The following is a 24,553-nucleotide window of genomic DNA, read 5'->3' as shown; positions in this document are numbered from 1 at the left end:
GACACATCGCTTCCACATATGGATTTATATTTACACCAGTAAATTACAATTTTGCTTTTTTTTCCCCTTAATTCATTGGGATTTTTCAGCTTTAAGAAAATAAAAAACTAAATAAGAACAATTCATAGTTATTTCCAGAAAAATGGATGAGGACTGTTTCAACACAATCCTGTACAGTAAATAACCTGACAGAGAGGATGCACACGGCAGTCATCAGATTGTCTAAAACAAAATAAAAGTTTTTCAAGTGTCGAATAGAGGCGACATGTTTCTGGTTGAATCCACTTCTTTCATGCTCACGATCGTAGATCTCATGTCCTTTTTCTTCTTCCATCCACTGTGTCGATCCTTGAGGTAAATTACAAATACTTGGACAAAGTGCCACAGAAGCCCCGACTAACAAAAGAGAACTTGTCCCCTTTAAGATGAACATTGAGCAAAATAAAATAAATAAAAACCCGTGCAACCTAATCAAGCATGTGGTGGTGCTGGGGGGGGGGGGGGGGGGGGACGACACACACACTCACCTTACCCCCCCGCCCTAGGACGATCAATGGGGTTCAGTATTTCCACCCAACATTAGCTGAGGGATCTCATGAGGAGAGCTGATGGCTAACCACTGTGGTGGAAAATATGGATCGCAGCAAACAAAATCTACCACGAGCTCAACCTCAGTAACTTCTGATCATGAGTTTGCGGTAGGTTTCTATAGTAGCAGCACAATTTACCAGCAACTGCTGGCACCATCACACTGGAGAATTTTCGGGGGTCTACGGTGCACGCTAGTAGGTTTAGGCTCTTGTGGTGTCGAGTCCTAGAGTGACTGAAGTAACTGATAACAACCTAAGCTGTTTTGTGTTCTTCTCTCTTCATCACATTCACTTACTGCCGGCCATGATTTTGAGATACTGCAAAGCGTTGTGTGCAGCGTTTCCCCGGGCTGCTTCTCTCGTGGCGGCAGAACCGTGACATACAGTCGTGGGCTGTGTTGAAAGCTCCACAAGACATTGGTAGAGCCCACTCAAACTGCGTTCATCTGGGAAAAAATGGTTAGAAATAGAAGAGATAAATGAAAAGCAGGGGGAAAAAAAATATTCCAAAATCAAATTTAACACCAAGCACACACCAAACGCCTCAACGTCTTGTGCTTTTCAAACTATATAAGACATTGGCTATATTATGTGTAATATAACAACCTCAGTACTGATGATCAAGGGGTAATCCAGCTCCGCTCACTTCAGCAACAGGAGCAGAGTGTGGAAGATGCCATTATGTCTACAGATATCTGCAGCTCACACGTGCGAGCGGCAGGGATTGTGCACCCATCCTACACCCCTTAAGGGGGTACTCCGGGGAGATACATTTTTGTACTGTCCCTGCCCTCATACACTATAAAGATGAGATGCCCTATGCACTTTTATTATCTTTAGAACACTTGTAATTCCGTGTGACAAGAGCTGCTCCTCACTGCTCCCCCCTCCTTTCTGGGACATTAAATCGCACAGCAGTGTGCAGCTCCCCACTATGAGGAACAGCCAGCCTGAGACAGGGAGACCTTATCAGGGGGCTGGTGTGACAGGAGCTGCTCTTCACTGCTCCCCCCTCCTGTCTGGCACATTACATCACACAGCAGTGGTCCAGAAGTAAAAATCCCCATCTTACCAATATCTAGATAGCTGATCTGAAAGCTTTGTTCGTCAGACAGGTCTTGCAGGAGAGTGCAGAAGCCAGAACTCAGGATGGTAAGCGGGTGACTTCTCAGGTGAAGGATCTTTTCTCCAGCAGAATTCCGCAAAGAGTCCCAAGTACAGGCTAATCCTCGACCCCTGCTTCCATCTATCCGCCCCCCTCCGGTATTCTGCACATAGAAAAATGAAAGTGAGTGATGATTTCTTATAACTAATCAGCTTAAAAAAAGGAAGAAAAAAAAAGAAAGGCAAATGTGCACTGAAAGTGTCCCTGTTCAGATAACCTATTCAAACTGGACATTTTTCAGCAGAAGTCTGTCATATACTAAAAAATCTAGTGGTAGCATCAATATTATTAACCCCCCATTGATTTATTAGCAAAGTTTATAAGCTTTTTGCCGATTTCAATAAATCAAACCAGGGCAATATAAACAGCTCAACAAAACAAGTGTTTTCTCCAAACTCACTATGAAAAGACACTGACTATTGACTTCATGAACTTGCGATTTTCCACTTTAGCGCTTTCTTTTCCTCTCCTTCTCAGAGCCATAACTTATTTTTTTATTTTTCCATTCCCATAGCCGTATCAGGGCTTTTTTTTGCGGGACGAGTTGTATTTGTGAATGACACCATGGATTTTGTCATATGATGCACTGGAAAGCGGGCAAAAAATTCCCAAGTGTGTTGAAATTGCAAAAAAAAAAACTGTAATTCACACTTGTTTTTTTTTTTTTTTATTCATCATGTTCACTATATGGTAAAACTGACCTGCCATTATGACTCTCCAGGTCAGTATGAGTACGCAGATACCAAACATGTATGTTTTTTTTTTATTTTTTCAATCTAAGTGGTGAAAAAAAAATCCGACATTTGAAAGAAAAATACATTTTTCTTTTGTCACCTTTTCCAAGACTCAAAGTTTTCATTTTTTAGGATCTGGGACTGTGTGCTGGATTATTTTTTTGCGGCCTGAGCTCACGTTTTTATTGATACCATTTTGGGGTAGATACAATGTTTTGATAGCCTCTTATTGTATTTTATTGCAATATTGTGGCAGCCAAAAAAACGTAGTTCTAGCATTTGATTTTTTTTCTCGTTACGCAGTTTACCGATCGGATTAATTTATTTTATATTTTGATAGATTAGACTTTTACGAATGCAGCAATACCAAATATGTGTATTCTTTTGTTTTATTTTCAATGGCGAAAAAGTGGGGTGATTTGAACTTTTTTTTTTCAAATATGAAAAGAAAAAAAATAAACAATACATACATACATACGACTTGAAGTTGCGATCGTTTAATCGCCTGTGATATACATAGCAGTGATTCAGCACTGCAAAGGTCTTTAGTACTTAGCTTCTGGAAGAGTTTCAGAGGAATCTTTAGCCCATTTCTCATGAGGAATGGCCTCCAGTTCTAGAATATTCTTGTGTTTGAGGCTGCAACAGTCTTCTTCGAATCTCACAAAATTTTTTCTATGGGGTTTAAGTCAGGGAACTAACGTCCACGCCAAAATCATACAAGACCTCTTCAGAAACCAAGTTGCAGGACTTTGAGGTGTTTGGTATGACTGAAGCATCATCAAACCTGCCGATAGAACAGCTTCATCACATTACGCGGACCTGCCGATAGAACAGCTTCATTACATTACGTTTCCCCTAGGATTTCCTGATAGCTGATTGAATGCATCTTGTCCTTCACAGGCTGGAGATGTCCAGTCCCAAAGGAGGCAAAGCAACCCCAAAGCATTACCGAGCCGCTGCTATGCTTCATTGTAAGCATCAATGAACAAGCGCTCTGCAGCACAATAGGCATCACAGAATCACTGCCATTCTTCACTGTGGGCATCACCAAGGAGCCACCGTGCTTCACTGTAGGCATTGCTGAGCCAGCACCAAGCTTCACTATACATCACCAAATCACCATTATTCTTTCCTGTAGGAATCACCAAGCCGCTACATTCCTCATTGTAGGCATCACTGAATCACTGCTATTCTTCACTGTAGGCATCACTGAGCAGCCACCAATATGCTTTACTGTAGGCATCACCGAGCCACCATGCTTTACTGTAGGCAAGGTGTTCTTTTCATCATATACGTCATTCTTCCTCCTACAGACAAACTGCGGATCCACTGGCCTGAGAAGTTCCTGGTTTTTTTTTTTGTTTTTTTTTTAATTGCACCAATGAACAGAATCCCAAAACTTCTGTGGCTCATTTATATGGTTTTCAGCATGCTGAAGCCAACTACACAAACTGAATCCTCAGTGCCGGATGCCACCAAATCTTGCTGCAGATCTTTTGCAGTCACCTGAAGGTTGTTGACCATCTGCCTCCTCATGAATCTGATAGCAGAAAGAGGAAGCTATCACCGGCTGCCAAGTCCAAGGAGCTTAGCCAGAGTTTCTTTAGCTTGAGCTTGCAAACATTGTTTATAACTGTATCTTTAGGAGCACTCAATGCCTCTTTTTATATGCTTTCCTTGTTTCTGCAATGATCTCTTCACTTAACATTTTCAACCTCGCTCTTGACTTAACCATATGGCTAACAAGCAATCAATTTCATAGTCAACAAAGCCCCAACCAGCCAGGTATTTGATGTGTTTATTTCTGATGATTGGCTAGTCTCTTGATAATTTATATCAGGTACTTGAGACAAATACCTGCTCTTATGAAAATTTCTATTTCATGGGTTAAATAATCCCGAGACTGCAGCAGTCAGTAAAAGTGGTATTTTGTGATGAATTTGGAGAAACCACTTGTCATATTAGTCGTGTTTAGATTTTTTCATTATTCTTGTTTGGTTTATTGCAAACAGCAGAATTGTGTTAATTTTGTTAATAAACCAAAATTTACAATGGGGGTTGTATCATTTCGATTGCACCTGTAGCACATAGCCATTCAAGCCCTCTGCTCTTGTTCACAGCGGAGGGGTAGTGCTGAGACCATGCTGTGTTTTGACTGTAAGCCAAATACCATACAGTACCACGTTTTATGTTGCAGAGACCAGGCATTTACATACATCAGGCTTTCTTTAAAACCATTACTGTGAGGACTTGATTTAAAGAACCAGAAAACTTCCCTAGATGGCTTGTCATAAGGACTTTTCACAGCAAATAGGAATATCTAGTTATAACCAAGGACAATGTAGATTGCACAGTTTGCAGGAGGGTTTCATAGTTACTCTTGCGTTTGGAAAAATTTATACCCGTAAGGTTTGACCGGCTTGTAAACGAGAATGTATAATTTGTTCTAACGTGTTACATATAATCAGAATCCTAGTAATTCTAAGAGAAACTTTTCCCATATACCAGCACTACAATCCACAACGTACTCACACTTCATGTGCAGTTATAGCTTCGCGAGACTGAAATGCACTTACCAGGACAAGGACTTTTTAGAACAGTCCTCACATTTCACCAGTGCAGCTGATCATCTACAACAGTGCCGTCATATTCACAGTCTCTGGGCTAGTGAGAATGACCCACCCGTTTGATAATTATATGCAATGGTTACTTTAAGTTATGGCTAAAATGGCAAAAACTAGTCATAAGATCGGGTCTAAATTCTGTGTTATATTCTATAAGGCCTGAAAACGTCACAGCAAAAGACAAACTAGTCTCCAAAACTAATAAAAGACCAATTGAAAGAAATTACATTTATGATTACTGCCTCAAAAAATAATTAAGGAATCAGATATTCTAAAAACTGACACATTTGGAGTTTTCATGTATACTGTATTTTTCGGATTATAAGACGCACCTTACCACAAGAACTCATGTAGACATCCGATTTTTCCGCGTACCACAAAAACAGACCGCACGTGAAGACATTTTAAAAAATTCTCCACCTACAAATTCGGCACAATTTTTTCACAGACCCATAGACTTGCACACCTCCGTGAAAAATGGTGAATAACCCCATAGACCAGGGGTGGGGAACCTCAGGCCCATTTATCGCCCTCGGTGACCTTTAATCCGGCCCCTGAGCAGATTCCTGAGGACCGCAGAACATGGGCCGGCAGCTGTATTTTGACAGCTGCTGGCCCATTAATTTTTTCTTGCTCTGTGAGCACACGCACAGTGTTCACTATTGAGCCCTGAGGCGCGTGCAACGAAACATAACGTCCTGACTAGTGTTGAGCGAACTTCCCAGGATAACGCGCCATCCGAGCATGCTCGGGTGTTAATATCAAACAGGCAATCCCCGCATGTGTCACAGCTGTCTAACAGCCGTGACACATGCAGCTGCAGCGACATTAACATAGATGCCAAGCACGCCGCAAATACTCGGCGAGCAGCAGAGCGTGCTCGCCAAAAGAGTTCACAATACATTATTATTTTCTAATAAATTGAGGATTTTAATTATTCTTGGGACTCACCAAATTTATTTTTCTTATGTGAAGCCTTAAGTCACGGCTATTGGTTGGAGACCCACAGCCTTGCAAAACGGACTGAGCTATACTAAGAGGACACGGTGAGGCTGTCTTTTTGTTTATTCACAATACACGCTCGCTCATCACTAATGACCTGCAAAAGGTCCTTGAGCTAGTAGGGTGGAAGGTCTTTCAACTGCTCAGGAAGTGCAGCCTCCATGCAGGTCCTGGTGGCTTCTCTCCTGCTCTGCACTGATCACGTAGATCAGTGTAGGGCAGTAGGATGGAAAGCAGTTCTGTCTGATCAGGAAGGACGCGGTATCTGTGTTCTCTTCTATCACAAGAAGCGGTCTCTGGACTATAAGACACACACACTTTTTATCAAGAGTCTTTCTTATTAAAAAGTACCTCTTATAGCCTAAAATACACACACACACACACACACACACTATGTATGTTTCCCGAGATCTCAATCGGCGCATGCGACCCTGCCTCCTGTGACCCCGCTCCAACACCACCGCCCCCCGGTATGCTACCATTAAAAAGAACTATAAGACGAACCACCATTTTATTTAAAACTTTTTTTTCCTATTTTCTAAAATTCAGGGTGCGTCTTATGGTCCGCAAAATACGGTATAATATAAATCTATATATACACATATACACCCCCCCCCCCCAGATGTCGATAAAAACCCATCCAATCCACAGGCAGAGAAAAGCCATGGAAGGTCATGACACCAGCTGAAATTATCAGTAATTACAAAGAAATCCTGCCACTTAGTGAAAAATAATATCAGCTGGTTCAACTGATGGCCTATAAAAAGGTGTCTCATTACCAAGGTGCCACGCAAGAAACATCTCATGATGGGTAAAACTAGTGAGCAGTCTCAAGACCATCACAACATTATTGTTGCAAAACATGGATGGCATTGGTTACAGAAGAATTTCTAAACTACTGAAGGTTCCAGTGAGCACGGTTAGGGCCATAATCCGGAAGTGGAAAGAACATCATTTCACTATAAACTGGCCACGACCAGGTGCTCCCCGCAAAATTTCAGACAGAGGAATGAAAAAAATAATGATAAGAGTAGTTCAAGAGCCTAGGACCACATATGGAGAGCTACAAAGAGACATGGAATCAGCAGGTACATTTTTTTCAAGGAAAACAATAAGCTATACACTCAATCTCCATGGCCTGTATGCACATTCACCACGCAAGACTCCACTGCTAAACAAAAAGCATGTTCAAGCTCGTTTAAAGTTTGCTCAACAACATTTAGACTAGCCTGTGAAATACTGGGAGAATATAGTCTGGTGAGATGAGACCAAAATTGAACTGCTTGGATGCCATAATACACGACATGTTTGTAGGCCAAAAGGCACTAAATATCACCCCAAAAATACCATTCTAACATGAGGATTGGAGGTGGGAACATCATGGTGTGGGGCTGTTTTTCAACATACGGCACTTCATATGATTGAGGGAATGATGCATGGACAAATGTACCAAGACATTCTTGAAAAAATCTGCTGCCATGTATGATAATGAAACATGTGTGAGAATGCAAAAATCTGCAGCCATGATGAGAATGAAACAAGGGTGGACATTTCAGGAAGACAATGATACCAATTACACAGCCAAGGAAACACTCAACTGGTTTCAGAGAAAGAAAGAAATCTGCTAGAATGGCCCAGCCTGGCCTGAATCCAATAGAAAATTTATGGAAGCAACTAAAGCTCAGTTCATAGAAGGAACCAACGGAACATTCAGGATCTGAAGAGTGTTTATGTGGAAGAATGGGCCAAAATCACACCTGAGCAATGCCTGTGACTAGTTTCTCCATACAGGAGGCATCTTGAAGCTGTCATCAACAAAGGCTTCTTTACATAGTATTAAATAAATTTCAGTAAGCGTGTTCAATACTTTTTCCCTGTGTCATCTATACATCTATGGTTTGATTTCTTTGCCTGTGTGGATTGGATGGGTTATTACCGACATCTGGTCAGAATTTAATATCAATAGCACCTTTAGAAATATAGTTACATAGAAAATTGATGAACTGTTCAATACTAATTTCACCCTATGTATGTATGTATACACAAGCACACATATATATGTGAGCTCATGGGCCAAAAGAATGCAAATCTGATGGTGGTACCATAAACCCTATTAAGGAAAAAAAAATCAAGGCTGGGCAGCACGGTGGCTCAGTGGTTGCTGTTGCAGCGCTGGGGTCCAGGGCTCAAATCCCACCAAGGACAACATCTGCAAAGAGTTTGTATGATCTCCCCGTGTTTGTGTTGGTTTCCTCCCACACTCCAAAGACAAAGTAATAGGGCATTTAGATTGTGAGCCCCAATGGGGAAAGTGATGGTGATAATGTGTATAAAGCGCTGCGGAATATGATGGCGCTATATAAGCAAAGAATAATAAATAATAAGGCGACTAATACCATAGAAAATTGATCGTCGTCAGGCTCTAGCTCTCCATTCTCCCGATGTTCAGTGGGTACCCTCTGAATCTGTAGGAGCATCTTGGCAGCAGCATTCCTTTTTGCCAGCTTTTTGGATGTGCCACTGCCTGTTGCGAAAAAGAAAAAAAAAAAAGGGTTTTAAAAATCTGTATTTATATTTTTGGGCACAAAATATTGTGGTAAAATGAGCCGGGGAAGATGCAGTTAAAAAAGTGTGTCTAACATAGCAAGAAACTAAATCCATTGATATAAAACATGGCAAGATATGCGTTTCCTTAATTACGGCGCGGTTTGTCGGCCATATGTCACAAGTTGCTAGGTATTTTACAACTCCTCCAAGGCAGACAGACATAATAAACTCCACAATAAAATGTGGCATATATTGCTCAAGGATTTATAAAGTTATTACTTTAGTTCTCCTCAGCCTGGATGACATCACACACGTCCCCATTCTAGAAGAATACTAATCTGGTCAATGCAGCGCGGCCCGAAATCATAATCAATTTGTTTCAGAGTGGCAATGATTTGTAGGATATTTTATACATTCTATACATCCTCCATTGTTGCTCCCTTTAGGAGATTTCTCCTCAAACCTCCCAGCAATAAAAAAAATGACCCCAGCAATAGCAACGTGATGAGCAGGTTTTGCTTTCTTAGTCCTAAACCCCAACATAAAACAGGACTTTTTTTCAAGGTTCCACTTTATACTCTGGTGCCTGTACAGGTAACTATGTGCCGCCCAACAAGTAGACTCACAGCCATAACCGCACACCGTGGTCTCGTAAAGCTGTTTATGGTTACATGGTAAGTACACAAGGCAAAAAGTTTTGATGTACTTTACATGTAACTGCCACAAGGCTGAAAATCACCACAATACCAAGTAGAACTGTGTGTGGTTGTTGTGCCCACATCTACCACATATATGGACAACCCTATGACCGATGCTTCACTTTAAAAGGGAATCAGTCAGGTTTTTGCAATGTAATCTGAGGGCAGCATAAGTTAGGGACAGAGACCCTGATTTCAGGGATGTGTCACTTATTAGGCTGTGTGCGGTTTCAATACAATGTGTGTTTTATCAGCAGGAGATTATCACTGCCAGACAGGGCCAGTTTTAGACAAAATGGGACCCTAAATGCTGACATATTGCACTATAACACAGAAACACTTCGGATTGCATTTACATGCGTTGAGTTCAGACCGTTAAGTGAGTGCGATCAACAATACTGAAGTCGTTCGGCGCTTGTTTATCGGCCTCTTTACACAGGATGACAAAGAATGATGGGCACAGAACAATCACTGGTAGATCAGTCTGTCCCCATACATATCATGCTATCAACAGCATATCTGCAGTTTACACCGGGCGATGTGCTGCTGAGAGCAAGGATTTTTGCTCCACCATAAACAATCTAATTCCCCAATAAATGTGCAGCATTTGGCTCGTACGGTGAGCGATTGCTGCCATGTTTACACCTATGAGTTCTCATCTGTGCAGCCAGGATTTATAAATGTGGATGCTACATACACAGAGTATGTTACACAAACACTGCATGTTAGACACACACATACACAGAGCACATGCATACATATAGCCATATGTGTATACACAGAGCACATACATACTGTACAGACATGTATAAAGATCACATACATACAGACACAATGTATAAACACCAAATTCAGCTCTGCTACATCCATAGTCAGATCGTACAAGTACCATAATGGGCAATACCAAACTCCACTCTCCCGTGACTTTAGGTAAAGCTTAAAGGGGTTGTCCAATCGTGAAATAGTATAATTGTACAACAAACTCAGCTCTTCTACAATCATATGATCTCATCATACAATAAGAGGAGAAAAACAAATTAGGCTCTGCTTGATCTGTATGCAAGTGCCATATGCTCCGCAACATCATCATGATCATACAGATAACAAGAGGACTGAAAGTAGACTTAGACTGTACAGATGTAGCAGAGCCAACAATACAGAAAATATAACAAAAACACACTCAGTTCTGCTACATTTTTATATGTTCTGTCTAACTTGTACAAATGTAGCAGAGCTGAGCAGTGATTCCGTCACTTCATCAGCATGCACCCAGCAAAGTCTGCTCTTCTACATCTGTGTAGACTGATCATACAACACACTCCTCTCTGCTACATCTGTAGATGTTCTGTATTTAACCTGTACAGAGCAGGGATTCTGTAACTTCATTAGCATGCAGACAAGACAAAAAACTCTGCTCTGCTATACTGTATCTGTGTAGTCGGATTATTCAACACACTCAGCTCTGCTACATTTGAAGTTCACAATCCACAGACTTCAGCAGAGGATGAATCTCAGTCCACTCTGTAAATGACGCACCCTCCACTACAAATTTTTTTTTTTTAAATTCTCAATTAAATAAATGCCAGAAGCGATCTAAGATGCTACCAAGCACCTGACCGCCGACACGGTGTGCCCTTGTCGCAGACACTTCATCAGAACATTGCCCGCAGACTGCACCACTAGAAAATACCTTAAAGGGAATTTGTCAGCAGGTATTGCTATGTAATCCGAGAGTAGCTGTTCTATAGGGGCCCAGAGTCTGATTCCAGCGACGTGTCACCTGCTGGTCTGCATGCTGTCATTTTGATACAATCACAGTTTTCCCTGCTGCAGATGTAGCAGAGCTCAGTTGTTGAACTGTGTATAACCCGCCCACGCCACAGATCTCTGTGTACACTGTACAGACAGAGCTGCTGATCAGTGCTGGGGATGCGGTTGGACTAGAAGGCACAGGACACCTACCGTAATCCTCTAGTGATATTCTCCTGAAACAGCACACAGCCCAGTAAGTGATACATTATTGGAATCAGGGTCTCATCCCCTACATTATGCTGCAATAACCTGCTGACAGATTCCTTTTGAGGGTGCCATTCTGCCAAAAAAATTAGAAACTTTCACTCACAAACAAAAACATTTTTTTTTTGCACTGATGTCGTGGGATTCTGATGTAAGAAGTGTGAATGCAACCAAGTAAAAAGTAGCATAGATGGCATAAAACAGTAGTTTTATAGCATAATAAATGAATAGTGTAACAGACGTCGTATGCAGTGTGCTGAGAGCTTAGGCCTTTACCCTTTGAACTGCAATCATAAAGTAGATGTTTTCAGACGCCTCCTCCCAGCCTGTATTAACAAGCCGATCCCGTCTCCCTGTTGCGGTCTTACGTACCAATCTCTAGAAAGCGCTCCACCCGGCAGGTCATGGTGAACTCTTTCCGGTGTGCTGGCCCTGACTCCTGGGTTACTGTGTACTCAGGAAGCCTCCAGCCTTTCTGCACCACCAGCTCCTAACAAACCAAAAAAAAGGTGTCACAAAAGGAACAATATAGCAATTTATCAAAATGAAGGCAGCAGAGGATTTACCTGTAGGGCCCCCACAGGATTCCCGTCCGACTGCTGTGCAGACAGAGGCGGCTTCATGTCAATGCTGTGATTCCTAAACAAAGACATTAAAAGGAATGCGTCATCAGAAAATGACTAAAAACCCTTCTATCGTTAAATCAACGTTTTACGTTGATGTATATTTTTACGCTTTCTATATCACCAAGCTATAGTTAAAAATACAAATCTGAAATCCAGCAATTTTCAAGTCTAAAATCAAGCTGACACTTCCTGTGCTGTAGAGATCATTTACAGCAGACATCGTAATGTCACGATTACATAGGATCCACCGTATGTCACAGCTCACACTGTCCCCCTCCCTGCACAATGACCTCAGTGCATCTCTCATCCAATCAGGAATCAGAAACGCGTCGCCCCCGACATTGGAATGTAAGTAAACCCATCCACACAATGTCTCACTGCATTGCTTTTCAGCTGTGAGCACAAGCGGCCGTCTAACAAAGCAAGTATTTGTATTTAGGGTCCTTGGAGTGGAATAAAGATTTTATACAGGAACGAACAGTGCCTGAAATCGCTCAATAGTATAGGCTCAGCCATTCAGCATGGATTTTACCATGCAACAATAAATATTTAGCAAATTATTATTGAATCGCTTAAATAAAAAATGAAAACTAAGAAAATTAAATAAATAGTCACCTTCTAAAAGGTGACAATCCCTTTAAGGGGCTAAAGAGGACCCGTTAACCCTCCTGACACGTCTTTTCTACAAAATATTTGTATTTCCCATGAAATAACAATTCTAGGCCATCTTTTCCAATAACTATTCATTACGAGTGCCACTGTTATAGCTTATAAATATTGATTATTAGATTGACAACTGGGCGTTACCATTCCCCCTTGTCAAAGGGGCATGTCCCTACATGGACATGGATTGGACACTGCCAAACTACGCAGTGACACGTCCCCAACTAGTACCAGCCAGCTATAAATTTATTCACACTTTTTTTTCTCCAGAGAAGAAAAGGACAGGAACTCTAGTGCTAGCAATCCTAAAAGTCAATATAAACCCTTTAATGAGCCTTGCCACATGACGTAGGTTAATAAACCAAAAGAGACACTCCACCTACGGACACGTGTTTCGGGGTGTTTGCCTCTCATCAGTGCAAAGCTGGGTAACTGGTTGAGAAGCCTATGACAGGGGGTCCAACGGGTAGTTTTCCTTATAAAAAGTGCCAAATGAGCACAAGGAGGCCTCTCATCCAGCCAAATCAGTTCTCCTGCTTTGCACGGATGAGGAGCCCAAAACACGTGTCTGCAAATGGAGTTTCTGGTTTGGCTTCTTATCCTAAGACAGGTGGCAAGGATCTTTAAAGGGACAATAATGACTTTTAATGTTCAGGTAGTAGTTATTGTCCCCGATTTACCCACTAAAGACTGGAAACACAATTTAAAAAAAAATACACAAAACACAAATTCACACTGTAGTTAGTTCTACTGTTTCAAGGGACGAGAGCCATCACTGCTTGCTTCTTATTGGGAATGATTTACCTGGATATAGGGGGAGGTGGCGACGTCTCTGTCTTTAGTATTATTTCTTTGGGTGGTTCCACCGTGAACGTGGTACTATAGATAATAGAAAGAAACTTACATAGTAGTGAGTGCATCATTTTCTAGCATCATAAGAGACGTGAAAAATTCTAAACGTACCATCCAATATGAATTAATCTTGTAAGTAACTCTTGATTTCATTATTTTAGGTCCATCATTATCCAGAAAACAGAAAAGTGACAATAAAATAGTGCAGATTCCACCAGCCTCACCAAATTGTACTACATGCTGTAGTCCAGTGTCACGTCGTGTCCCAATGCCTGGGCAGATCATTGGGCCATAATCATAATGAGATGGGATCAAAATGGACAGTCAGCTTTATTGTATTCACACCAGCAAAATAAGGCCTTCCATGTATGATAAATAAGAGAGGAAGAGGTCTTCCTTGTCTTGCTCATGGTTTGGATAACCTGATTGGGGAAACCTGAAGCTCTTAGCACTGCGGCTAACAGCCATGCCATTAAATTGAGAGATTGTGAATTCTGGTGGAAGAGAGGACTGTGGGAAAGCAGGTCTGGACGATCTGGAAGTGAGAACGTTTAAGTATGTTTACTACTTACGCATATCAAGATCTTCGGGGTCAGTCCAGAGCTACGAGGATGACTGGCACTCCTCCCACTTTGACCTTATTAATCGGCCTGGGGATTAGAGGTCGGGGAGGGTCAGGGGGACAGATATAGAAGGATGAACTGGGACCAGGAGACTGCCAGGGCGTCAGAGTCAACCACTAGAGGACCGCAGGGCCTGAATATGAATTGAGGCACTTTGTTGTTCATTATACACGTCATAAAATCGATAACAGGCATGCCCCACAGTGCTCAGATCTGGTTGAAGAACGGTCGAATTGAGGGACCACTCGTCCGCGAATAGTCATTCTTGGCTTGGGAAGTCGGCAGTCCAGATGTCCACTCTGGGGATGAGAGATGTGTACTGCTGAAATCGCCGCCACACTTTATTCCGCCCACGACAGCATACGAGATACTTCTGCCATGACCGACCAGCTTCGAGTTACTCCTTAGTGACTGATATCTACCACAGCCGTGGTGTTGTCGGATTGGAGGCGCACCATGTGGCCTGCCAAAAGATCCTGCCAATGGAGGAGAGACATGATTGCTCCAAGTTCCAGAATGTTGACTGGAAGTGAGGTTTCCTGAGCCTTCCAGAAACCCTGAAATGTGAGTTTCTGGAGTACTGCTCCCCAAACGAGGAGACTGGTGTCAGTCGTCACTACCTCCCAGGGAATCAGTAGGAAGAATCTCCCATGAAGAATGAGAGAACACCTCCACCAGGCCAGGGACTGCTTGACTCACGGAGGAAGAAGGATTGGTCGATCCAGGGAGAAGACCGTCTCAACGCGACAGAAGGGCGAGCTGGACTGGAGAGTATGATTCACCCTGAGGGATGAACAGGGGCGGCTGATGGATTAGATGTACTTCTATGACGAAACCATAGTCTGAGGGGGTACTTTGGTTAGGTCAGCGACAGACTGATAGAGCTGCCGACCACTCAGGAGGCAAGGCCATGCTCTCATCACGGGCAGTGGGTGGCTCATGTGAGGCCTGTGTTGGGGGAAGGCTGCAATCGGAACAGAGTGCTGTAGACCGACCTGAAGGAAACTTTCTCTTGCAGAAGAGCAAGCAAAATGCATGACTAGGGAAGGAGAGTAGGGAAGGACGAAAGAGATTCTCCTTAAGCTTAGAGAAAACAGTTTGAAAAGTTTTCGTTATGGGAGCTACTGAGGAGGGCCAGAATCTGAATTTGAAAGTGACAGAGCCTATGAGGTCCTAGAGACCGGAGGGTCTATAGAGCGGAGTCTGAAGAATTGGTTATACAGAAGCTGGAACCAGGCTGCAGAATGTGCAGAGCAGGATCAGGACCCAATGAAAGTCCACCGAAGTTGGTGCTGAGGGAAGTAGAAGAGGGGCGAAGCCATAGAAACAGAAAGGTTCTGATTGGCTAGGAAGGAGAAAGCTGATAAGTTGAGGGCCGGGAAACCGTGTGAGAACTACCCATGCATGTCTGATTAACTAGAGAGGAAAAGGGGCGTGGCCTAATGACGTGACTAGGTCTCGGAAAAGCCGGAGGTCTAGATTTTGAACTGGGTCCGCCGGATGTAGAGGAGCGCTGAGGAACGCGCTGAAAAGGAGAAGGAAAGCCAGAAAACTCCTATCAGGAAGCTCCAGAACTTCTTCCAAGCTGCCAGAGTGCCTGGAAGAGGAGTAGAAAGTGATTTTTCCTGAAGATGGATCTCAACTCCTTCACAGAATAGAAGACTGTCATCAGGAGCCCCGGAGAAAAAGGAAGTCCATGGAATAAGGTCAGTCTTCCCTCCCTGCACAAGTCGCTATAGTGGACGAGTGGGCTGGAGATAGATGGCAAGGACCGTCCGCCTGGTTGCCCCGAAAGCTCTTCATGCATTAGGAGGGTTAGGGGCCTGACACGTAAACCAGTGGATACAGTGTGACATGTTCAGCACTCTACTCTCTCTAAGTGAGGTGACCACCTAGATACTTAATCTACCGCGATGCGTGCACATGAGGAAAGAGACATAACGAATCAGAAGAACTATACTACATTTCTAATTGGAGGCATTTGCTATTATTACTACACCTAATACATATTGGGATAGGATCTTGGAGATGAGAATATCCCTTTAACTTTTTTACCTAGTGTCACCTTCGTAGTGGCAGCAGCTTACACCCTTCTGTGTCACCCAATGAAGCGATCGCTTAAAGGCCCACATCTCTAGAACCGTATGGCGGATTTAAAAAAACAGAAAATTTAAAAAACATACCCAGCGCAGAGGTGGGAATAAAGGATGATCAAATACTGACCAAGTGAGAACCTGACAGGTTCTCGTTAAGCAACGCAAAATAGCCCATCTATCCATCCTCACCTGTTCTCCTCAATAATTGCTGCAAACATAGCTCCACTCTTCAGAAGGGAGATTGCCACTTCTGCCGCCTTGTGCTTTGCCGCTTTCTTGCTAGGTCCTTGACCTGAGGAGAGAAGTAGCAAAAAAAATAACTTGAGACGTTATATCTATTAGTTTCCGTTATAGATCCCCCTATGACAGGACCCAAAAGAGGACAGTGACCGAACCGTGATCTGAAAGCACATCATGGACAATCATAGGACATCATGTAGAAAATTCATCCTTTACTCTTTAACCCCATTTCGACACGGACAATTTCCACTTGTTTTCTCCTCCCCTTCTTCCAAGAGCCAAAACTTTTTTATTTTTCTGTCCACATAGAGCAGGGATGTCAAACTAAAATACAGAGGGCCAAAATAAAAAACTTGGACAAAGTCACGGGCCAGCCTTGATATCTATTAAAAAAATTGTCTAGAATTGAGGAACTTTTTCGTTATCATCAAATATAATGATGAACCTTTTCATATGGGGACAAAGTACATTTTATTTAATAGATGTTAGAATAAAATCAATACATAATCACAAATGGGGCATACTGGAATATAATATGTTATGCAAGAGCAGTAAGAAGCATATGGCCCAATGGCCTAATTTAAATATGTTCTAACAAAAGGACAAAAATCTTAAATTAATAAATAATATAGATAATAAAGTATGATGCCAACAAATGTGCCCCCAAACACAGTATGATACCCTCCCAATGAATTCCTCCATACACACGGTATAATGACCCTACTGGACCCCCCCAGCAAAGTATGGTGACCGCAACACAGTATGATACCCCAACAGTTATCCCCCAAAGCCCCCCTATACAGAATAGTGGCTCCCCCATACAGGATGGGCCCCCTCCCCATAGCCCTCCATACAGAATAATGCCCCCCCCCATACAGAATAATGCCCCCCCATACAGAATAGTCCTCCATACAGAATAATCGGCCTCACACAGTCCTCCATACAGAATAATGGGGAGGGGTGGGGAAGGTGCTGGCATCTCGGGCCAAATATAATCACCCTGCAGGCCAGATTTGACCCCGGGACAGAGTTTGACGCGTATGACAGACGCGTCAGGACTTGTTTCATTTGCGGAACGAGTTGTACTTTTCAATGACTACATTCATTTTACCAGATAGGGTACTGGAAAAATGGGAGAAAAATTCAAAGTGTAGTGAAATTACAAACTCCCCTCCCCCTGCAATTAGGACATTGTTTTTTTGGGAATTATTTTTACAGCGTATATTTTGTGGTAAAAGTGACCAGACAATATGGTTCTCCAGGTTTTTTTTAAATTATTTTAGTGGTGAAAGAAAAATTAGAAATGTGTAAAAAAAAATAAATAAATAATAATAATTTTTTGACTGTCGAAATTTTCCGAGACCTGTGACGTTTTCATTTTTTTTTTTTGGTCAATAGAGCTGTGTGAAGGGTTATTTTTTTTACCAGGGCGAGATGACATTTTTATTTATACCATTTTGGGATAAATATGACATTTTGAACGCTTTTTGCAATATTGCGAGGACCCAAAAAACCACATAATTTTGGAGTTTTAAACAGTTGTTTACCAATCAGGTTAATTATTTTGATAGATTGAACCTTTATGTACACAGTGATGTATTTTTTTTATTATCTTTATTTCTAATGGGGGAAAAGGAGAGTGATTCAAACTTTTTTTCCGTATTTTTAAAAACTTTTTTTTTTTTTTTTTTACTTTGCTAGACCCCTTAGGAACTAATTGCATGTACTATACACAACACCACACTTTTGCTGTATATAGAAAAAAATCACTGTCTCTTTTGAAGTCCGGTCACAGGCTGGGTCTCAAAGCAGTTCCATTATGAAAGGCACGAAGGTCTTCAATGGATCCCCGGCTGTCACAGGCACCCATCAGCGATCGCATCCTGGTGGGTGCCGATGGGCGCACTGAATGATGCGCCCCCATGCCAGTATGCTGCAGATTCCACTGTCAAAGCTTGGCAACTGTCCACCCTGCAGCTGTTGGAGGCAGGTCCTGTCTGTGTGTCACAGCCATTATCTGCTGGGTATGGGTAGATCTCACCGACGCGCGCCATACATGTACGTTGGATGTCGGTAAGGGGGTTAATAAACAAGCAAATTTTTTTTATTTTTGTCCCTAATTTCAGGGCCCATATTATTTTCTGAGACCTTGTTTTATGCACAAGAAACATATTTTTTGGCACTCTTTTGGGTATATGTACACACATTTCTTTGTTATTTTTTGGAAGGGGTTTTTATATAAACATATTAAAAGTAACCTGCTCTGTTAAAGGGTTTGTCCCATAAACAACATTTATTAATGTGATATATGTATGATCACTAGGGGTACTAGAGCTGGGACCTTGGTGGACACGAGAACGGGGTTCCAGGGTTTCCTACACACATGTAGAGGCAAAAACCACTGAGGAGATTCCATACATGTGGACAACACTGGTAGGAAATGTAAAATGGACCATGCTCTGTCCCTGAGGCAAGATGGTCCTTAGTGCGTCATCAGGGAACTTCATTTCAAGCTTCAATAAAGGCACTAACCGGTGCAATTGATGTCTCCAACAGACACACGAAACGTAAAGTTGGGTTGATGGGCTTGTCCTTCAGCTTTGAGTAGGTCATACACGGGGGTCTTTCCTACCCGAGTCCCATACTCTTGCAGTAAGCTGATGGGGGTCTTCCCAGGACACAACGTCAGCATCTGCTCTAAACTGAAAAAAAAAAAGATATAAGTATTAATTATATTGATCTACGTTGTTAACGATCATTAGACAAAGTTTATGAGAATACATTCATGTAAAGGCTGAGAATTCACTGCAGCGACCACAGCACATAAGGAGTCCGGACTCATGAGGCTGGTGGTCACTAGATTGTGTGTGACGCTAATCCACCGGGACATTTATATCTATATGTGGCATTATTTTTTGTCATTAGGTCAATCAAAAAATATCAGTGCTAAGCAGCATTTACACTGCAAGATAATCATGAACTAGTGTTCAGAACGTGTCATGATAATCCTGCAGTGTAAACAGGCTGCGATAACCCAATGAATGAGCAAAATGCTCGTCCATCGGATAAAACGATCTTTTACGCAGTGCAAAAAAAAATCCATCATTCTCTGGGGCGCATCGTCTATTAAAACAGGTATTGTAATGTCGAGAACACTGGCAGCGTACGTGCCACTAGCGATCTACTAGAGCACGCATCGTTTAGTTTGGTCTGGTCCCTGGTTAAACAGACACTTAAAAGACTTCTGGTGCCCATGCCATATTTATTAAGGGTTTCAGAAAATGTCTAGGAAAAGGAATGTTTAAGGGGGTTTGTAAAATGCACCAAATTTTATTACAACATTTATTATTTAAAATGTACTTTAAACTAATTGGGGCTGATTCATTGACACTGGCATTGTGTACAGCAGTCTTAGGCCACGGCCCCACTATCAGTATTTGGTCAGTAGTCGGTCAGTATTTTTTCTCAGGAGTGGGAGCCAAAACCAGGAGTGGGTGATAAATGCAGAATTGGTGACTTGTTTCTATTTTACCTTTTCTCTGATTGTTCCTCACCTAGTTTTGGTTCCCACTCCTGAGAAAAAATACTGACCGAATACTGACCAAATACTGATAGTGGAGTCGTGGCCTTAATGAAGGGCTCACTAGAGTACAATGCACCAAATTCATTAAGAGGTGAACTCTGCATCTACTTCACTTAATTTTATTCAGTTATCTTTGTGCAACATGAACCTAAATGTTTGTAGAAGACTTTATGATGTTATGTATCCAAATTGAATTGTATCACTTATAGGATGGGAACGCTGACTCCTACACTTCATCTTATAGGAGTCCAACATGCTTGAGGTGACGATCACCATTCATCCGTTACAGGGGTGGTTTGAAACTAAAATTTATTTCAATCCTAAATGTCTAGTGTGATAATCTAATCTCTTTCTGATATACTTTAATTAAAAATTCCCTCACTCCGCTATCTAACTGCTTTATTTTTTTTTTTACCAATTCCTCTTTGATGAAGCTTTGTTTGAGAACCCCACGGCATGCTGGGATAGTCAAACAAGTGGTCATCATGGGGCTGAAGCTGCAGCCTCTGCCCTGTCCCTAAAATAAAGTGTTATCAGTGACGTCTGTTTTGGGAGCGGGGCTAGTCCCTGCTCCACTGAGCATGTGTCGGTTGTCACTTCTGAGATATGTGGAGTAGATTCTTGTCATTGTGCAACATGCCCCGACAGTGCGCTCTCTCACAGACTCTGATAAGAGTCAAGCTGGCAAGAGTGCAGTCAGTGAGCATTATAAGGATACCCAGCTTGCAGGAAAAGCAGAGACCAGCACCGACCCCATAAGTGATGTTACTTGCGGGGGTGGCGCTGGTGTCTGCTTTTCCTGCATGCTGGGTAATCTCCTTACACTGCTCACTGATAGGCCCGTCATTGCTGATCAGAGCCGGCGAGGGAGCGCACTGTCACTGTGCATATTATACAGCGACAAGAATCTACTCAGCAGACTTAAAAATTGACAACAGACGCATGCTCAATAGGGACTAGCCCAGCCACTGAATTGGACCTTACGATGCTTCGTTTCAGGAAGAAGGCAGAGGCTGCAGCTTCAGCCCCCTGATGACGACTCGTTTGACTATCCAAGCATGCACTGGGGTTCTCAAAAGGAGCGTCAAAAAGGAAGTAGTAATAAAAATAATAAATAAAAGCAGAGAAAGTAGAGTGGGAACGGTGGGGAGTGTTTAATATAAGTAAAATAGAAGAGATGAGATTATGGTATTACATAGATTTAGGATTAAAATAAATTGTAATTACTGACCGCCCCCTTAAACCCACGCTTCTCATCATGCGTACACACACTTGTGTTATATTATTTGCTTGTGGTCAGTTTCGATCACATTGGTCAGCACTGAAGCCATTACCTGCCGGTGTTAGCGGAGCTCCGGCTGCAAAATAATTGCAAACAAGTGAGAAACCCGCTCAGATCACCATTATCTTGCCGTGTAAACCGGCTGCCGCTCACCTGATAAACAAAACACGTCATCCGGTAAAATTATCTATTGCGCAGAGCAAAAAAAAAAATCATCGTTCTGGGCAGAGGATCATCGGGCTGCTGAGATCCATGGGAGCACCGAGCCATGTATATGTCCCCCCATGTCCTCATAGAGTGGGCTGCGAGCGGGACCCTCACTCCTGTATGTGTAAGGCTATGTGCCCACGATGCAGAAATGCTCTTTTCCTGAGCATTTCTGCATCTCACTGGCAGAAAAAATGCATGCGGATTGTACATGCGGATTGTACATGCGTTTTTCCTGCCTGGGACATGCGGATGTGAAGCGTTCTTCACTTGCATTTCCGCATGCGGGTTGACAAGCGCTTTCTAAGCGATTTTACCATCACTTGGAAAAGTGCTTGACAACTTGGTCAAATCGGCATGGATTTAGATAGTGTGACCAAGTAATAGTTAAAAAAAAAAAAAAAAAAAGAATAAGAATGGTAAAAAAACAAACAAACATATACTCACCTTCTGATGGCCCCTGGTCTCCTTATCCAATGCGTCCTGCGTCCGGTCTTCCCAGTTTCTAGCTGTTGTGTAAAAGGACCTTCCATTATGTCATTTAGTCATGAGACAGGTCACGCGACTGCCGACGTCAGCGGTCGCGTGACCCGTCACATGACTAAATTACGTCATGGAAGGTCCTTTTAGACCATTGCGAGCCACCAGGGTGCCAGGACACATCGCTATGGAGACCGGGGGCCATCAGAAGGGGAGTATAATGTATATTTTTTATTTTAATTCTTTTTTTTGACAGGTACTATAGAGTCTCCTCTTCTCCAGACCCGGGTACCATCCGCACATTGAATCACTTAGGCTGAGTTCACACGATGCGTATTTCATGCGTTTCCGCGGCGTTTTTGCAGTTGCGTAAACGCCGCGGAAACGCATGAAAAACGCATGGTAGAAGGGAAGCAATGTTCCCCAATGGAAATCCGCATGTGCTGTGCCCATGATGCGGATTTTTCCGCAGCGTGAACGCTGCGGTCAAAAATCCGCAGCATGTCAATTAATTTTGCGGAAACGCGGCGATTTTGCCGCCATTGACTTGCATTAGAACGCGCCAATTCCGCAAGACAGCATTTGTACTTGCGTTATTGGCGCGTTCTAATATGCGGATGGTACCCGAGTGTGGAGGAGAGGAGAGTCTCATCCACACCCAGGTACCATTAAAAAAGCTGTAAAAAAAAAGAATAAAATAAAAAATAAATGTATACTTACCATCTGTCGGCCCGCGCAGCGCTCCCGCTTGGTTCCCGGCACTTGCAGTGAGTTGTAGGACCTGCGGTGACGTCAGAGTCATGTGACGGGTCACGTGACGCTGACGTCGGCAGGTCTTTCAATTCAAAGTTGCCGGCAGCCGGGAACTTTGTAAAGCAGGACAGCGCGGGCCATCAGAGGTAAGTATATACACTCTCTCGGGTCACACTATATAAATCCATGCTGTTTGCATGGATTTATATAGTGTGACCTAGTTGTCAAGCACTTTCCAGGTGATGCTAAAATCGCCTGGAAAGCGCTTGTCAATCTGCATGCGGAAACGCATGGGAATCTGCATGTGGATCCGCATGTATTCTGCAGGAAAAACGCATGCACAATCTGCATGTGGATCCGCATGTATTCTGCAGGAAAAACGAATGCATAATCTGCATGCGTTTTTTCTGCCAGGGAGATGCAGAAATGATGCAGAAATTTTCTGCTTCATTTCTGCATCGTGTGCACATACCCTTAATATCCACATGTGCACATGTAGTCATGCGGATAATAAGCGTTTCAATGCAAGTCAATGGCGGCGAAAACGCCGGGATTACGCAAAATATTTGGTAATGCTGCGGATTTTTCCGCAATGATAAAGCACAGCGGACATTTCTGCAGCATGTGGACAGCACATGCGGATTATCATTGAAGAACATAGCAGGCCTTCTACCATGCATTTTTTAAGCGTTTCTGCAGCGGAATTGCCCCTGCGGAAACGCTTAAAAAATGCATTGTGGGCACACAGCCTTAAGCTGTGTGCTCACGATGCGTTTTTGGTGCATATTTGCATTGCATACCTTATCCCATGACTACCTATGACATTCTGCAAGTTCTGTGCACATGGTCAGGATTTTTTCTGCGCAGATTTTACTCGCAGAAAAAATACAGACATGACCAATTCTTGTGCGTTCTGCATGCGTATTTACCTTGTAATGCATTGGAAAAACGCATGGAAATACGCATCAAAAACGCATGTAAAAACCACATGCATTTTTCTGCCAAGGAGATGCAGAAATGCTCAGGAAAATTTCTGCATAGTGGGCACACAGCCTTACTCTGTAAGGTCTTTATTGTCTGTACATGTCTCTGCTCAATTGTAAAGTGCTGGGGAATATATTGGTACTATAGTGTCCCTGCAGCGCCTCCACTGGCGACCTGACGCATTACACAGTGCCAATGAAAGAACAGAGCTGTGTGCGTCCGGCAAGACACAGGAGCCGCTGTTAGCGGGAGCGCAGCAGTGACACCGCACAGCCGGTACACGCTCCTCAGCCGGGCGCCGCTCCAGCGTTGCACTCTCATTTATTATCAGCGCCACCATGTGGAGAGGAACAGTCCAGCTGACTGCGCCTCCTACCTGGGACTCCCGGGGCACGTCTGGTTCCCACAGTCCTCGGTCTCACTCATTCCCTCCTGCTCTCCGCTAACCAGCAACAATGGCCGGGGCGGGGAGGAAGGCCCCGGAAGATCATGCAGTCAAAAACCCCATCTATCGCCGGGAGTTGTAGTTATGACGCTACATGATTTACACGTAAGGTGACATAGTCAGAACTACATTTCCCGGCATGCCACTGTACAAACGACACCCGCTAAACCGCCCAATCGCATAACGTTTTGGTCCGCACGCTTATAGCCGCAGCCTATAGAGAGGACGTAACAAACTTGGCAACTCATACAGTGTAAGACAGAGTGTCATGTGGTCACCTAAATACACGCCCACTAATCCACGCGGCGGCCGCTCTGAAAATTGATTGGGCGAGGACAGA

At 43.0% G+C, this 24,553-nt stretch overlaps 1 protein-coding gene across 3 annotated transcripts; it reads right to left on the bottom strand.

Annotated features, from left to right (window-relative positions):
- Positions 1 to 10: 10 nt before the first annotated feature.
- Positions 11 to 24,303, bottom strand: TARBP2 (TARBP2 subunit of RISC loading complex). 3 transcript variants are annotated; one of them, XM_073662963.1, is made up of 10 exons: positions 24,145 to 24,303; positions 19,012 to 19,181; positions 16,429 to 16,531; positions 13,473 to 13,547; positions 11,946 to 12,018; positions 11,752 to 11,869; positions 8,515 to 8,642; positions 1,663 to 1,858; positions 887 to 1,036; positions 11 to 348 (listed from the first exon to the last, which is right to left on the bottom strand). In XM_073662963.1, the coding sequence occupies exons 1-10, from the start codon at positions 24,192 to 24,194 to the stop codon at positions 92 to 94; spliced, it is 1,320 nt and encodes a 439-aa protein (XP_073519064.1). In that variant the 5' UTR covers positions 24,195 to 24,303; the 3' UTR covers positions 11 to 91. The 3 variants fall into 3 exon arrangements, with proteins under 3 accessions (XP_073519064.1, XP_073519065.1, XP_073519066.1); XM_073662964.1 differs by lacking the exons at positions 19,012 to 19,181; positions 24,145 to 24,303 and adding an exon at positions 16,635 to 16,781; XM_073662965.1 differs by having other exon boundaries at positions 252 to 1,036.
- Between the last annotated feature and the right edge of the window lie 250 nt (positions 24,304 to 24,553).

This window comes from Phyllobates terribilis, unplaced genomic scaffold, assembly GCF_046119375.1.
Source record: "Phyllobates terribilis strain yellow unplaced genomic scaffold, ASM4611937v1 Scaffold_2__4_contigs__length_985480577, whole genome shotgun sequence".
In the NCBI taxonomy this organism is placed as follows: domain Eukaryota; kingdom Metazoa; phylum Chordata; class Amphibia; order Anura; family Dendrobatidae; genus Phyllobates; species Phyllobates terribilis.
The sequence above is the reverse complement of the archived record's forward strand: the minus strand, read 5'-3'. Positions and strand labels throughout refer to the sequence as shown.